We start from the raw sequence: 17,854 nt of genomic DNA on the forward strand, positions 1-17,854 counted from the left end.
AGAGTCCTGTCTGATATGTATAGTAGGCATACATATGTGTGATTGATTAAAAATCAAAGTCTCATTCTGCTTCAGGAAAAATTTACACATTGTTTTTAGGAAAGATTTCTGTTGCACTTTTAAATATTTGGTCAAAACACCTTAAAAAAAAAACCCAGCAAAATCTAGTTGTCTGTTTCTCAGGCTACTCTCATATAATAAAGAACATGGTTAAAAGACAACCAGGAGGGGCTTCCCTGGTGGCGCAGTGGTTGAGAGTCCGCCTGCCGATTCAGGGGACATGGGTTCGTGCCCCGGTCCGGGAAGATCCCACATGCCGCGGAGCGGCCGGGCCCGTGAGCCATGGCCACTGAACCTGTGCATCCGGAGCCTGTGCTCCGCAACGGGAGAAGCCACAGCAGTGAGAGGCCCATGTACCGCAAAAAACTAACTAAATAAATAAATAAGACAACCAGGAGAAAAAAGATTAGGGGACCCAATAAATTAGCCATTAATGAATCCAGTCATTTTTAGTTTGCTTATTTGGTAGCATGTAACTTGGTCATATTACATTATATTTTATGGTGCTTCTCAATATTCAGATTGTTTTCAGGCATTTTGAAGATGAGTTTTCTGAGGATCAGAGGTTCTGACTTGCCCCAGATTGCACAAGTCATGGAGAGACTGAACTGAAACTTGAAAGTTGGCTTCCTGAACGATATTTTTTCCTAACACATATAGAAGATGGTGGATATTCCACCAGTATTCTTACTGTTGTCCTGAAGGCCACATTCAGGTGTATAAAGTACATGGGAAGAACATAAAAATATTTTTTCTTTTCCTATTTTTTTTTCTTTTTTGGCCACCCAGGGTGGCTTGTGGAATCTTAGTTCCCCAACCAGGGATTGAACCAGCGCCCTTGGCAGTGAAAGTGTGGGGTCCTAACCACTGGACTACCAGGAAATTCCTGTTTTGTATTTGTAATTGTGCATATTGTGTGCAGCTTGGTCTTGGGCATTTTTTTAGCATAAAAAAAAATCTATAAAAACGAGTTTCCTCTTTGTTCCTGTCAATAGCTTTTCATAGCCTTGCATTAGCACACTGAAACAATTTATATAGCATTGAAGAGCACAAAGAAGTAGAGTATCATTTTGGGCCAAAATTTAAACAAACTTGCAAAGAAAGCTTGGAATTGTGGAAGCTTAATTCTGAAAGTGACTTTGGCCTTTATCCATTTATACCTACTTTGTGTGCCTGCATTTTAGGAAGCATTGTGTTAGGTACTGTGAGGTGGGTGTAGAGGCAAATTTCCGTAAAGTAGCTTACAGTCAAGAGTTGTCCATGAATTTTAACTATAAGACCAGGTACAGAGTTCAGCCTGAGAGAACTATTAAAGAGGTTCATTAAAGATGTGGCATTAAAATTGGTCCTTCAAGGGTGGTAGGATTTGTCGAGGTAAGGTGATAAAGCATTCAGGATGGAGGGTGTTAAGGAAGGGAAGGAAATTCTTAGAAAGTGAAGGGTTTGTTTGAGGATCAGTATATAGTGTAGGTTTGATATAGTTTAAAATTTGGAAGGAAAAATAGTGGTAAGTAGAAAAATAATGTGAAGGACCTTGAAATAAAGGCAGAATGGTACTGAACTTTATTTGCTAAGCTTTTGAAAGCTATTGATGATTTTGGAGCTGAGTTGACACAGAGCTCCCTGGCAGGTAACATAGCATGTCTGATGTAATAGCCCATTCGTGTATTTGAGTGATAGATTTTACTGTTCTGTAAGAGCCTTAGGAAGTCTTTGGGAAAGATCTTAAAGTAGTTTGCTAGTTAGTGCTGAACTTGGCTACAAAATTATTATACTGTAAATGAGAATTCTGCCAGGAAATTATCTTCCAAAGTGACAAATACTAATCATTTTCCAAACATTGGGCTTCTATTTTTTTCTTTACTAAATGTTACAAGATTTGAATCAATGTGAATACATTTTGTCTTTTTTTTTTTTTTACAGGAGTTAGTAAAATGGCCTTTCGTCATTTGATTGAGTTCACATATACAGCAAAATTAATGATACAAGGAGAAGAAGAAGCCAACGATGTATGGAAAGCAGCAGAGTTTCTACAAATGCTAGAAGCTATCAAAGCCCTTGAAGTCAGGTAATTACTTATTTCCTTAATAGGGAACGAATAGTTATATTCAGTCATGTCCACCCTGACTGTTAGTCAAGAATTTATTATGTCATGCCATAAGGGATTGATTTCCTTAGTGAGGCAGAGATAGTTATATTCAGTCATGTTCACCCTGTTAGTCAAGAATGTATTGTACGTATCATGCTGTAAAGAACTGATGTTTTGAAATTAAGAATATGTATTTAAGGATCTATAAAGTTCTACTGGTTATGATTGTTCTTTCCTTCACGCTTGATTTCTTGTCCTTATGTAAAAACTGTGCTAATATTAACTCAAGTAGCATCTTTTGTTTCTAATAAAATAAGGAGGACTAGGCATCTTTTTAGGGGTTCTCTGGGTTCCTATAATCTATTCTGTGGATTCAGGTTGTTAATTGTACCAAGACTTACTCTAAAAGTGGTTTGGCTTACAAAGATTAATATGGTACTGTTTAAAAATAAGTGAGGAGGGGCTTTCCTGGTGGCGCCGTGGTTGGGGGTCCGCTTGCCGATGCAGGGGACATGGGTTCGTGCCCCGGTCCGGGAAGATCCCACATGCCGCGGAGCGGCTGGGCCCGTGAGCCATGGCCACTGAGCCTGCGCGTCCGGAGCCTGTGCTCCGCAACGGGAGAGGCCACAACAGTGAGAGGCCCGTGTACTGCAAAAAAAAAAAAAAAAAAAAAAAAGTGAGGAAATCGGTGAAGATATAAGAAATAGGCCAGGTGGAAGTGATAATCAGTGAAGTTAGAAATGTGATGGCAAAAATGCATGCTGTTTAAGTCTGTACACTTGCTAGATGGGCTGAGTCTAGCTCTGAGTTCTGAAGTACCAAGCGAAAAGAAAAAGGGGAAAAAAACACCTCAGTTACATTATTTATAATAAGATGAGAACAAATCAATTGCTTAGGAGCCATTCTTGGTATTAAAACACACAATTTCTCATAGGAAGTTATTAGGAAAACATTAAGTGATATAATGAATAAAGACCTCAGCATCTTACATAATGAATAGTGGCATGGTAGTGTCTAAGAACAAGAGCTCTGGAGTCAGACTGCCTCGGTCTGCTATCAGCTACTCAGTTTCCTTATCTGTCAAATGGGGATAAAAATGGTACTTTCTACATAGGATTATTTGTGAGGGTTGAATGAATGAATGTAAAGTGGTTAGCATGGAGTCTGGCATGGGAGTTGTTATTATCTCCTGGCTTTGTTTCTTGTGACCCTCAATATAGGTCATTGGTATAACACTAATGTGCAGTTTGGTAAAATCAGTTTCACATGGGACAGAATGATCTAGTCTGACTCACTGATGTGGTTCAGTCAAAAGATATAACTTAGAATAACTAAGAAATAATTGAACTGTAGTCATCCAAAAATACTATTTCTCCTAATGAGCTTTTAATTAGTTTGGTGACAGAGTTCAAGATTAGACTTTTCTGACAAGAGCGTGGTGTGTATATTTTCTCTGATGACTAGTGCTTGGCACATAGTAGGTGTCCAGTAAACATTTATGAATGGATGGATGGGTGCATGCCCATTAAAACCAAGCCAGTATTCTCCTGCAGAGAGAGCTAAGACACGGATAGCAAAATAGAGGTGTGTTGAGGATATATACCTGATTAGGTCATACCTTCTCAATGTGGAGGTAGACTAGGGGAATATATATGCATGGGGCAACATCAGATTTGTGGTTAAATCCTGTATGAGAACTTTTTGGAAACATGTTCTGTGTGGTCCCTTTGCTGCTCATGGTAGCGAGTAGCATCTTACTACAGGGAAAGTCCTGAGTAACAGAACATTGGAATATATTCTGTGACAACGGCCCAGGTTGGATTTGGTAGGCATTTAATTGAGTTCATGTGTCTAGTCATTGGGTAAGAACAGCTGGATACAGCTGTTTTACTATGCCTATTTAGAACCTTTTAGAAAGTTTATTATTATAAGACTGGGATCCTTATAATAATTATAACTGTCAGCGCTTTACAATATAAATATAGTAGCATGTTGAATTGTTTCATGAACCAGTTAGGCATGCAGTATACTCTGAAGAATTCTTCAGAAAGATAGCAGTATTACATATTGGCTCTTTATAATTGGCTGTGTATAATGTTATACAATTTAGGAATAAAAATTACATAATGTAGTTGTGTTTAAATCAACCGGTGAAGGCAATTCTATACTGAGTAGACTACTGTATAACTGTTTTGCAGGTATGGAAGGTGAATAAGGCTCTTCTCACATTTGCAATATGCAAGTATTTTTGGAATATAGTGTACACTTTTTGAATGGCACTGAAAAAGAATACTAGGACGTTATTTTGCTGAAATTCCATCATTGTTTATTTAAAACTGTAGGAGAAGGTTCCTGTTATTTGTTAGGAAGAAGCATTTGCCTTACAGATTTTTTCCTCACCAGCCTTTTAAGATGTAATTTACATATAATACAATTCACCCATCTTAATGTAGAGTTTGAATTTTGTTAATTGTACACAGTAGTGTAACCACCACCACAATCAAGACATAAAAACATTCCCATCACCCTAAGTTTTCTTATGACCCTGCAGTTGACCCTGATCCCCAGCCCCAGGCAACCAGTGATCTGATTTTTATCACTGTGGCTTTATCTTATTTAGAATGTCATATAAATGGATTCCTAAGACGTGTAGTCTTTCGTCTTTGACTTTCTTCACTTAGCGTCATATTTCAGAGGTTTGTCCATGTTGTTGTGGGTTCCTTTTTATTGCCGATTATTATTCCATTGTATGGATATACCATCTGTTACGGACATTTAGGTTGTTTCCAGTTTTTGACTATTACAAATAAAGCGGCTACGAATGTTTGTGTATAGGTCTTTGGACATATGGTTTTATTTCTCTCAGTAAATACCTAGTATTGGAATAGCTGGGTTGTATGGTAGATGTATTTAATTTTTTTTTAAGAAACTGCCAAACTGTTTTCCAAAGTGATACATTCCAACTTTCAGTGTATGAGAGTTGCAACTGCTCCACAGCCTTGCTAATACTTGGTATGATCATACTTTTTCATTTTAGCCAAGTTGGTAGGTATATAGTGGTTTTAATTTGCATTTCCCTAATGACTAATGATGTTGAGCATTTTTTCATGTGCTTTTTTGCCATCTGTTTATCTTTTTTGGTGAAGTATCTTTTGCCTGTTTTTAAAATTGGGATATTGTCAAGAACTGACAGGTGGAAGACTTTATCCTATTTGCAAGCTAATAAGTTGGCCTGCCACATTTTTATGGATGCTGGCAGAAAACATGAAACTCATGAGTCAGAAAGGACTTTATTTCTCTCACAGCATATGGAGCAGCATGAGTTTCATGTTCATATCAACATGAAGCTCATGCTGCTCCCCCCCCGCCCCGCCCTGAGTCCAGTGGGGAACGATGCAGTGGCCTCGGTGTGTACCATGCTCACAGTGGTTTACATCACAGTTGAGGAACTCTGGGCTTTAGGAAACCCAAATATTTTATAATGAGCTGTAAGCAAACCTGCCCAGCTTCTGGCCCAGAGGGGCTGTTATCTTTATTATTCTGTATAATAAATGAACCTGCCCTCCACTCTGGTGGAAGACAGGCTCTATTTTCTAAGGCAATTTGCTGTACAGACAACCTTGAAAGATAGAACAAAAGACTGCCAGTGTGTTTGTGTATAAGATATGCAGAAACATGAGGGATCCATGGAGCGTTTTCTTCTACACTGTTTTAGCTTCTGGTGAATTTTCCCATGAGCACACTACTCCGTGACCACTCTGATTAATGTGACAAATAGGGGACTGGGACCTAATCCATTCAGTTTTTCTTACACTGGATTTAATTAAGACAACTATCAGCAGCACTCCAAGTAGCAGGATGTGGCCACCCTGCAGTGCTAAGCTTAAGCGTGCACCTACCCCGGCTAAGGTCCTGCACTCAACCAACTGAACAAATCCCTAGAAAGCCAGGTGGCTTTCTCCTTTAGTTTGTGTATTGACTTTTCCACTTAGCCCTAAACATTAATCTAAGTATAGCAAGATGTTTTAGCAATTGCACAGTCTGAGCATTGGTCCACAGGGGGAAGTCTAGGGCAAGTCTAGCCTCCATAATAACCGTGGCCAGTGATTTGAGGCTGACATGAATACCTTCCGGAGCCCAAGTAGTGTCATTGATCACATTGTCTTGAGTCAGGCACAAATTTTGTACCACCTTTTTTTTTTTTTTTTTTTTTTTTTTTTGCGCGGTATGCGGGCCTCTCACTGTTGTGGCCTCTCCTGTTGCGGAGCACAGGCTCCGGATACGCAGGCTCAGCGGCCGTGGCTCACGGGCCTAGCCGCTCTGCGGCATGTGGGATCTTCTGGGACCGGGGCACGAACCCGTGTCCCCTGCATTGGCAGGCGGACTCTCAAGTCCCCACCTTTTTATTTGGATGACTCCCATTGTAGAGAAAACTGCCCGTAGGGCTTGCATAAATAAGTCAGTTATTCCTCCAGGACACTCCCCCAAGTAACCAAGGGTAGCCTCACTTTTGGCCACCCAGGCGGCATGTGGGATCTTAGCTCCCCGACCAGGGATTGAACCCGCGCCCCCTGCATTGGAAGTGCGGAGTCTTAACCACTGGACTGCCAGGGAAGTCCCAAGGGTAGGCTCATTTTGGAGAGACCTCCATGGTCATCTGAGAACTAAAGTGATCTACCAGTGGTGTTTCCCTAAACACTGGATGGTCCCTTTTTCCCACCTCAGAGTTGCAAGGCATATTTTTGGGAGGGAAGGAAGTTAGTACCTGGCTTCCATACAGGAAGTATAGTTGTTTGTGCCCCCAAAGGGGGACCTTCATCAGTCAGGGGCACAGGTTGACATTGTCACCAACGTTGTCTCCCTCTTTCCCAGCTCAGAATGATTGGGTCTAGGCCTTGTTTTTGGACTGAATGTCTGAGGGCAGCCAGTTCGGTCTGTTCTGTTTATCCTGAGCACCTGGATGCCAGCTGAACGGCAGTCAGCCACCTCGCGAACTGAGCCTCAGCTTTGGGAATGGTAGTGGGCCAACGTCTCTTGTTTTGCATGGAGCATGCAGGACGCTTGGCCATCCCCTGCTGTTTGCAAAATACTTCTCGGTAAAGTTAAGGGAGATGGTGATCCAGTTGTCAGAGCCCTCTGGCGTGGGATGGCAGATCCAGCACGTTGCAACAGTTGGGGAGAGCTGCATGAGAGCCTCTTCCTACCTGAGGAAGGCTCTAAGAGCGGTTCTGAAGAACAAAGATTTTTAATGTCCCTTCTTCCCCCATACCTCCTGGAGTCTAAGAGGTTTCTCTCCAGGTTCCAGGGTGGTGGTTCTCCCTCCACCTCCACAAAATCAGTGTATCCTATTCTAGTAGCTGTAACTCAATCCCTTTTCCAGTCATCTCCTCCCCTTACCCAGACCTTTCATCTGGAATGGTCAGGGACAAGAACATTTTATAAAACTTAAGAGACCCGTTATGTCTCCCACTTTGGCTCACAAGGGCCAATCTGATTGTACTTGGCAAGCAGTATATTCAACCAAGTGGTCATTATTCTTAGGATCTAAGATGATGTCCATTCAGTAAGAGAATCCAGATGGCTGAACTTGAACTAGGTTTGAATCTGCTAGGCCCACTTTTGACCAGGCTCTCACCTGGAAGTGGTACCAACCAGGCTGTCCCAGGGTTGCCATTAGGCAGAAGGAAAAAGATCGTGTCTGAGAATGGTCGGGACAGATCCTGAACTTCCATTTAGGTTTATGTAACTTCACACCCCATTAGGCTTGATCATTACCCAGGAGGCAGCTAAAAACAGATGATCCTTTTCCGGGTAGAGCTCAGTTTGATGACCAAACTGCCTTACTAGGACTTTTGGACAAGGAGGAAGTGAGGGAAGTAGAGTCTGAAATCTTTTTGAGTCAGTAATTGAGGAAACTATTGTAATTCTCTACAATATCAATATCTGTGGATGGCAGGGAGCTTGGAAGTTTTAACAATACCTTGACTAACAGCCAATTGAATAGCTTTTGGTGCATCATTATCAGACTGCAGATGGTCCGGAAAGCTAAACATATGACACAGCTTCGTTTCAAGAGCCATCTGGTGTGGCCAGAACCAACTGCTCAGACTGGAACAGCAACAGTGTAACCTGAAAAAGTGTCAGTAGTTGTGAGGCATCAGGGATAGCCCTGAGATGGGGTGAAAGGTCTAGTGTAGTTAGTCTGCCAGGTACAGTTGGACACAATGCCCTGTATGATTTGGCCTCATTCACCATGAAACAAACAGGCCAACTTTGGCAGGTGTCACAAGTCTGACATGCGGTAGCAACTTCTCCATCAGAAGCATAGGGTCTTTGACTTTCTGATGGTGGATGTGTCACCATGTTCAGAATAATGTTGGGCCTAGGTGGCAGTGATGGAAGTCTCGGCAGTGTAGGTTGATAAGCAACTTGATTCCAGTTGGTATCAGAGAACAGGCTTTTACCGTGAGTGTCTAATCAGTTATCCAGAGAGTTGAATCAATAGCTGCTCTTCATTTCCACAGTTATGGAAAGATGGGTGTCTAATCTGCCAAGACTTGCAGGTCTCCCAGACAGCTTGGCCATTGCAACAGCCCAAGAGTCAGTAAAAATACAACGAGGCTCATAGTGGAGAGTGTCTTCCAGAGCGACAAAGACAGCCTTGAGTTCTGCCTTCTGAGCAGAGCAGCCATGTCCACTTTTGGTTTTGCAAAGTTGGTGCTAAGGCTGAGCATCCGCAGCAGCCCAGTGAATACCATCAGCCTTCAGCTTAGCCAGACCGTCAGTGAATCAAAGACCCCATCGATCTAGTGGCTTTCTTTGGGCAGCAGCGTGGGGGAGCTACCACTTTCTCATGTAAAGCCGAGAGACCAGCTGCTTTCTTGACTGTCACTGTTTCTTTATGACCAGTGAGACTTGTTGGGCACATCTTACCTTGCTAGTCATGAAGTCTTAGTTAACACACTCCCAAACGGCAGTATCAGGCTAGAGAGCCTCCAAGTTTCCATGGATCAGGCTTCACTTTTAACAAGAGTGCAATAGCAAGCTAATCCTTTCTTGTCAAAGGGAGTGTACCTTGTAGCCATGTCGGGGAATTGGCAAGTCCAAACTCCAGGGAATACCTTGGGGTGGAGACCACCTCCCTTTGCCAGAAGCTCTAATCTGCAAAAAGCGTCAGTCTCAGAGACTTACAGCTCAAAGAGGTCGTTAGGGTTTTGGGGCCCGAAGGTAGAGACTGTGCCACAGCTTGATGGAAACTTCCAATTCAGCCTGTTGGTTGGAGCCCCACTTAAAAGATGCTGTTTTGCATATTGACTGATATAACGAAGAAAGTAGAATGCGCAGGTGAGGCACATATTGTCTCTAGTACCTAAAAAGTCCAGTAAGATGCTGGGTTTCATTTTTGGTGGGAAGAGGGAGGAGGTGAAAAAACAGGTTTTCTTTTACTGCTGCAGGGGATTGAGTGTTGTGAATCTGCCTGTCTAGTCCCAAGAAACTTTACTTGGTGAGCAGTCCTCTGAATTTTGTTGGGATTTATCAGCAACCTCTGCTGGTAGAGGTGTCATAACACTACGGTCAGGGCCTTTGAGACTGAGACTGCTGGCTTGCCAGTCAGTAGGATATCAACAGTATAGTACAAATTTTAGATATCAAAAGATAAGACACTTGTGCTAAATCCTGACCCAGCTACTGGTGGCTAACGTTAGGGGAGTTTGTTCCAGTAGCTCTTCTCTACATCTGGCTCTTCTCAATTGGGATGTTCCATATCTGGTACTTACGGGATGAGAAGTGGTAAATGCACATGCCATACCAATCCCTGCTGTGCATTCAGATGTCAAAGCAACAACAGTATGTAGAATCAGGCCCACCCACAGGGTCAGGACAGCCTCCCTTTCCTGCTGTGAACCTTGCCCAAGCCCCATCAGTTGAATGTAAGCGCCTCCTCTCTGTGGAACCAGGTGGGATGGTGAGTTGGACACCTGCTGGATAAAACAGAGCCATGGAAGTTTGAGCCTCTCCCATTCTTGAGTTTTCCTCAGCATACTTGGATGCATACATGGTGTCTTCACTGTTCACCCTTGGGAACAAGGAGACCTTGGCTCCAACCCTAATTATCTTTTCCAAGCTGTTGAGGTCAAGTTAGAGGCAACGGGAAGGTAGAAGGGGGGGAAGTGGTATGGAGGGAGAAAGTGATTCTCTGCCAGTGAGCAAGGTACATTTTGGTTTCAAGCAGCACTGGAGCTGCATGTGGCTCAGCCAAACAAACCTCCAGTGTTTTCAGCCCACTCAAAGCCCTCTATCAGGCCGCAAAGTCATCACTACTGACACTATCAGTGTCAGTTTGGGGGACCCCTTGATTCAGTAGCCCCATCCACATTGATTTCTGGTTGGGGCCATGTCATTTATGCCTTTTAAATGACTCAGACTTGACTTCCGCAGTGGTGGCTTTTTTTCAAGAGTGTAGCTTAATCTTGGACATTTGCTGCCCCACTGTCATGATAACATCTCTTACACTTTTTCCTGGTCTAACATAAAAGGGGGCTTTTCAGCAGGCCTGACCAAAGAATTTTATATTACTTTGGATCCTTTTTTCATTCCCCAGTGACTCATCTTCATCAGCATTATAAACCCAGTTGGGCAGGAAGACTCTTGCTAGTCAATGCCTCATCGTAGGAATTTGCTTCGGAGAAGTCTCTCCAAGAGCATCCACAGCACACTTATGGCAGCCAGGACCCACTGCAAAAAAACCTCAAGCCTTTTACAGTCATCTCCAAATAGATCTCAGGTGGACATGACAAACTGCAGGAGGAGCTGAGCCCTGAGATGGCCCAGGTGTTGCAATTCTTCCTTGCTCTACAAGCATTATGTTGCCCCCTCATCTCCCATGTGGACCAGCCAAAGTTCTAATGACTCAACTGGTTTCTGCTTGTAGCAGTTGTGAATTTCCCTCCTGGCACACTTGGTTTAGGTACATGTGGCAGTAACTTGTCTATAAAGGGGCAGAACCTTCTGTCTCCACCCTCCTACTCCCTTTGAATCTTAGTGTTAATTGTTACTGTGGGCAGACTTCAGGCTGACCACCCAATTGGCAGGGAAGTCCTCCGCTGCCTCCCCCACTCCTAGCAAGTTTGCAGCAACTGGGACACCATTCCAGCAGCTGTCCTTAAACATACTGCCCAGTACTCATCCTGTAACCACCTTCTCAGTTTTTCCTCATTAATAGGTGTCTTCGTTTCCTGGGGCTACCATAACAAAGTACCATGAACTGCATGTCTTAAAACAACACGAATGTATTCTCTCACAGTTTTCGAGGCTAGAAGTCCTAAATCAAAGTGTTGGTAGGGCCATGTTCCCTCAAAAGCCTCTAGGGGAGAATCCTTCCTTGCCCTTTCTAGTTTCTGGTAGCCCCAGGTGTTCCTTGGCTTGTGGCAGCATATCTCCAATCTCTACCTGTATCTTCACATTGCCGTCTTCCTTCAGTATTTTCATATGGCCTTCTCTTCTTTGGGTCCACATGTCCCTCTTCTTATAAAGACTTAGTTAGAGTAGGGCCTGCTCTAATGACCTCATCTTAACTTGATTGCATCTGCGAAGACAATTCTAAATAAGGTCGCATTCACAGGTATCAGGGGTCAGGACTTCATCATATCTTTTGGGGGCACACAGTTGAACTCAGAGCAATAGGCAAATAAGTAGAGGACCATTTATTGCCCAGTTGACCATACAATTTGGTAAACAGGTTTACTGCCAGCTCTAGTAGGCTTCCTCAAATTCCATTTGCTCTGTGAGGTCTCATCCTTCCTGTTCCAGAAAGCCTTGTCTTTTTCAGCATCCTGTTCTTGGTTGCCAAACTTCGGCAAGATCTGTGAGAGATCTGAGTGTTTATCCTACTTGCAAGCCAAGAAATTATCCTGCCATGGTTTCATGGATGCTGATAGAAGATAACGGGTCTCGTAGGTCAGAAAGAAGGACTTTATTATTCTCTGCACAGCAGGCAGCATGAGTTTTCTATTTGTGCCACTTTTCCCTTCCTTAAGTCCCACAGGGGTAACATAGAGTGGCCCAGGTGAATGCTCTGCGTGTGGTCGTTTTCATCACAGCTGAAAGATCTCCAGCTTAGGAAACCAAAATCTTTTAGAATGGGCTGCAAACAAACCTGCCTGACCTTTATCCCACAGTAGGGAACATTATTATATTGGACAGTAAGTAAAGGTGTCCTCTTCTCCAGTGGCAGCCACTCTGTCTTCCCAGGCTGTTGGCTCTTCAGCAAACATCTTTGAAAACTAGTCCAGAACCAAAGCTGTCAATTCACAAGATACGCAGAAACACAAGGGACTCACGGGGAATTGTCTCCCAACAGTTGTCTTAAGCCGTTGAGTTTATTGAATTGTACGAATTCTTTTTGTATTCTCTATATAAGACCTTTGACAGATACATGTTTACAAATATTTTCTCCTGGTCTATGGTGTGCCTTTCTGTTAACTGTGTATTTCAAAGGACCAAGTTTTTAATTTTGATGAAATCCATTTTATCAATGTTGGCTGAAAGTCTCTGCTTTCTGTGTGGTATTTAAGAAATCTTTCAATGTTGCAAAGATTTTTATCCTGTTTTCTTCTAGAAGTGTAATAGTTTTAGTTCTTACATTTAAGTCTATGATTCATTTTTAATTTTTTTGTGTATAATATGAGAGTAAGGGTCAAGGTTTATTTTTCCCATATAGATACCAGTTGTTCCAACACCACTGTTTTATATTTTCTCCATTAAATTACTTTGGAACCTTTTTTCAGAAGTCAGCTGACTATATATATGTAGATCTATTTCTGGACTTTATTCTCTTCCATTAATCTCCATGTGTATTCTTTCACCAATTTCACATTGTCTTAATTTTGTAGCTTTATAGTAAGTCTTGAAATCGGGTAGTATAAGTCTTACAGTCTTGTTTTCTGCCTTTCCATACAAATTTTATTATCAGCTTATCAATTCTTCCAAAAAGCCTGGTAGGATTTTGATTGATCTTATAGATTTTTTTAATCCATACATTGTGTATTTCAGGAACAAAGAAAACTCAGCTCCACTAGAGGAAACTACCACAGGAAAAAGTGAAGCAAAAAAAAGAAAGATTGCAGAAACTTCAAATGTTATCACTGAGTCATTGCCGTCTGCAGAATCTGAACCTGTTGAAATCGAGGTGGAGATTGCTGAAGGCACAATCGAAGTGGAAGATGAAGGCATTGAAACGTTAGAGGATGTGGCTACTGCCAGGCAGTCCATAAAGTATATTCAGAGCACAGGTTCCTCTGATGATTCCGCTCTGGCATTATTGGCAGATATCACCAGCAAGTACCGTCAAGGTGATAGAAAAGGGCAGATTAAAGATGAAGATGGCTGTGCCTCTGACCCCACAAGCAAACAGGTAGAAGGTATTGAAATTGTGGAACTTCAGCTGTCACATGTGAAGGACTTGTTCCATTGTGAGAAATGTAACCGTTCATTTAAATTGTTTTACCATTTTAAGGAACACATGAAATCACACTCCACTGAGAGTTTCAAGTGTGAAATATGCAATAAAAGGTATCTTCGGGAGAGCGCATGGAAACAGCACCTCAATTGTTACCACCTTGAAGAAGGTGGAGTCAGTAAGAAGCAAAGAACTGGGAAAAAAATTCACATATGTCAGTACTGTGAGAAACAGTTTGACCACTTTGGACATTTTAAAGAGCATCTTCGAAAGCATACAGGTAATTAGCAAATACTTTATGTTAAAAGTATAGATTTTCCACATTCACTTGAAGCTAAGTGTCTAAATCCTTTTTTCTTATTTTAATTAGCACCACAGGAACCACTTCCTGTGTTCCCTAATGTGCTGGCTGAGCACACAGTGTTTTTATAATATTCGTTGAAATATTTATGCTTTCAAAGCAAAATCAGTACTCACTTTGAAAGTAATTTTCATTCTTACATCTTGGCAATTTTTATAATTTAAAAAAAAATACATAAAACGGTTGTGATTCTTTATTAACGGTTATAGATTATGAGATTTTAATTACAGTGAAACTTCACTGTTAACTGTTTTTACTTTCCCTGCCTTATGTTAACAGATTTCATAGATGGGTACATTTGCAAACAATCCCAAATATGTTTATACCTTTGCATACATTTGGTTATCTGTTTTGACCTGGCAGATAGGAAGGCAGTGTTTGTCCATCTCCTTCATCTCTCCAAGGGCAAACATGTCAGGACTGGTGCACAGCCAGGGAGATGAAAAGGGTAAGGTCTCTGTACTCTCCTAAGAGCGATCCCAGACGTGAGGGAGATGTCCAGGGAGTCTGCCTTAGAACCTCTGGCCCTTCTAGTTCTGCATCCATCCCTGAGCCTATTTTTCTCCCTGTCAGAGTCCCTGTCCTTGGTCCCACACCCCAAGCTTTCTCTGCTAGGTCTCCTGTGCCATACACAGGAGTTACCACCACGAATGACTTGGAATCTTGGGGAGTCCCTAAACCCACTGTGACAAAGGTGTGGGGAAAGCAGTTGCTGCAGAGTGCTAAGTGTCAGACTTCTGGACATTTGTTCCCAAGTTCTTACTCTGTGAGATGGTTAAGGCTGTTGAGACTATTAATACAGTGAATACAATATAGTTATCCCACACTATTCAGAATCTTTCTCTTTGATGCTAGAGTTTGGAGAACTTTGGATGAAATTTTTTCGTAGATCCCTTGCTGTCCAGAGTTGCTTGCTACATACTGCTTGAAACTGAGAAAACATAGATTCAAATAGTGTGGGATCCCTCACTATTCAAACCCTTGTTAGTAATACTCAGGAACTGGATAAATAAGTGAACAGCAAGGGAATCTCCTAATTTACTTAAAGGCTCACTATGAATTTAGAAGGCTTTAAGGTAACTAATTTGGGGTAACTAATAGGCATTCATGAAATCTTTGGGGAAAATGCTTTCTGGTTTTACAAACATTATATGTAAAGACCTGTTGTATATTTGGAAACTGCCTAAAGGTATAGTTTTTAGTCCTTAAAAAACAAATAAGCACCTATGTTAATGGTCTTCTGATGAACATGTTTGTGGTAACTGTGGATTAGTTTTGCAAAAGCATTGGTGTACCTGCAGCACAACTGAGTAAATAAATGTTACTTGGTGACTAGCACACTTTGATAGGAGTTTCCAGTACCCCAACAGATATCACTTCTATATTATTTCCTATCAGTGTGAAAGTAGAAACAATTGTCTCTTTTACCCAAAACACTACCTAGTGACTTACCTGTTTGAAAATAGGACAACGCAAACCATTTTGGAAGTTTTAAAATATGCTTTCCAAGCCCTGCACATTGTATTTTGGATTGAGCAGAAAAGTACAGAGCTAAATCACATTATGGTTTTTTTTTTAATTTATTTATTTTATCCATTTTTGGCTGCGTTGGGTCTTCGTTGCTGCACACGGGCTTTCTCTAGTTGTGGCGAGCGGGGGCTACTCTTTGTTGCGGTGCGCAGGCTTCTCATTGCGGTGGCTTCTCTTGTTGCAGAGCAGGGACTCTAGGCGCACGGGCTTCAGTAGTTGCAGCACAGGGGCTCAGTAGTTGTGGCTTGCAGGATCAGTAGTTGTGGTGCACGGGGTTAGTTGCTCCACAGCATGTGGCATCTTCCTGGACCAGGACTTGAACCCGTGTCCCCTGCATTGGCAGGCGGATTTTTAACCACTGCGCCACCAGGGAAGCCCCACATTATGTTTTATGTCTGTGTTTCCCTTCAAAATGATGTGAGATAACTTAAGTAACTTAGTTAAGTAGTTGTTACAAATTACAGGACCAGATGCCCTTTGAAGGAACAGTTTAGTATGTAAAGCAAACTGAACTTTTATTGTTTTTTTAACCTCGATCAATTATTGTACTAGTAATTAGTCACAAGACAGCATATGTGATCAGTGATTTAGTAAATTCAAGAGGAACATAAGTAAACAGTTTTTTTTTTTTTTAATAAATTTATTTATTTTTGGCTGTGTTGGGTCTTCGTTTCTGTGCGAGGGCTTTCTCTAGTTGGCGAGCAGGGGCCACTCTTCATCACGGTGCGCGGGCCTCTCGCTATCACGGCCTCTCTTGTTGCGGAGCACAGGCTCCAGACACGCAGGCTCAGTAGTTATGGCTCACGGGCCCAGTTGCTCTGCGGCATGTGGGATCTTCCCAGACCAGGGCTCGAACCCCTGTCCCCTGCATTGGCAGGCAGATTCTCAACCACTGCGCCACCAGGGAAGCCCCCAGTAAACAGTTTTTAATTGTGTTTGTGTTAATAAAGGGTGGATCATTTTTCACTTATAACAAACTAAGTATAAAGATAAATGGTCCCGTTCCTGTTTCCTACTCTCAACATATACATAATACACCCCCCTCAATTTCATATTTTGTATACTTTCATTAGTTTAGTGCTTTGGTTTCTTATATGTTCTTAAAGCATGCACAGTAATCCACGCTTGATTTGCAAAATTTTGGCTGTTACTTGTCCTGAATTACTTTGTTTCCATTTGGAAAATAGTGATGATAATGCCAGCCTGCTAGGTCATGGAGATAAATTTTAGAGTCCCTGCCTTCAAGGAGTTCAAAGTTACGTTAGGGGAGACAAGCAGGCACAATCAGCTAAGTGCTGATAGAGGTAAGCACAGAGTCTTATGGGAATGCCTGCTTGTGCTGTTTATGATGAAAGAGACAAGGATGGCTTCCTAGAGGGTTTACCCTATGACTCCCAAAGGAAAAGGAGTTAGCCAGGAGATAAACGTTCCAGACAAAAGAAATTAAGTGTACACAGACATAGAGGAGAGATAAGTCACTCATTTGGAGTACTTGCTAGCAGGTTGTTGTGACTGGAGGATTGGGTCCGAATGCGAGGAGATGCAGCTAAAGAGTTTGGAGGGCTGACCATGCGGCGTGCACTTAGGCATCATGGACGATCTCCCAGTGGTTCAAGGACGAGAGAGAAAGTGATGGGAGATGAGGCTAAGATCATGTAGTTATTTTCATTTAAGTGCTGTAAATGAGTTTGGATTTTTATCTTGAAAGACTCTGGGTCACTTTAAAGAAATTTAAGCCAGGGAGTTTTCTGATTAAATTTATGCTTTAGAGAGAGAGAACTGGCAGGATAGATTGGAGTGGGTGAAGCCTACTGCATCTAATTTGAAGGCTGTTGGAGTAATCTAAACAAGGATGGGGGATTGAATAAAGGCGGTAATAGTGAAAAAGGGTTGGAGATACAACATTAAGTAGGCAGAATCAACAGGGTTTGGTGATTGGTGAGATGTAGGGGTAAAAGAGAAGGTGACTCCCAGCTTTCTGATTTGGGTGGCTACATGATTGGAAGTTTATTAATTTAGAAAGAAAAATATAGAAGGGTAAGATTTGTGGGTGGGGGGAGAGAGCCAGATATATTGACAGATACGCCTGTGGAACACCGCATGTGAAAGAATCCAAAGATGACCTGTAACCATGTTTTCAAGTAATTGTTCCCTCGTTGCCCAGAGAGGTAGTGTGGAATTGTAGGAAAAAATCTGGGTCCGGAAACCATAATTAGATTGAGGCTCCAGGTTTTTTTTGTTTTTTTGGGTTTTTTTTGGCCACACTGCGCAGCTCGCGGGATCTTAGTTCCCTGACCAGGGATTGAACCCTGGCCCTGGCAGTGAAATTGCCAAGTCCTAACCACTGGACTGCCAG

At 42.1% G+C, this 17,854-nt stretch overlaps 1 protein-coding gene across 8 annotated transcripts in view; it reads left to right on the plus strand.

Moving 5' to 3' along the window:
* The window catches only part of ZNF131 (zinc finger protein 131), a 33,027-nt gene that overhangs the window by 7,802 nt on the left and 7,371 nt on the right, over positions 1 to 17,854 (plus strand). For 6 of the 8 annotated variants that reach the window (XM_033852835.2, XM_033852838.2, XM_033852841.2 and 3 more), the window contains 2 exons: positions 1,984 to 2,128; positions 13,202 to 13,887. In XM_033852835.2, coding sequence (XP_033708726.1) covers positions 1,984 to 2,128; positions 13,202 to 13,887 — 831 coding nt within the window. Of the gene's footprint in view, positions 1 to 1,983; positions 2,129 to 13,201; positions 13,888 to 17,854 lie in introns of those variants that run through there. The other 2 variants (XM_033852839.2, XM_033852842.2) reach the window with 2 other exon arrangements.

The sequence above is a fragment of the Tursiops truncatus genome, chromosome 3 (genome assembly GCF_011762595.2).
Source record: "Tursiops truncatus isolate mTurTru1 chromosome 3, mTurTru1.mat.Y, whole genome shotgun sequence".
Lineage (NCBI taxonomy): Eukaryota > Metazoa > Chordata > Mammalia > Artiodactyla > Delphinidae > Tursiops > Tursiops truncatus.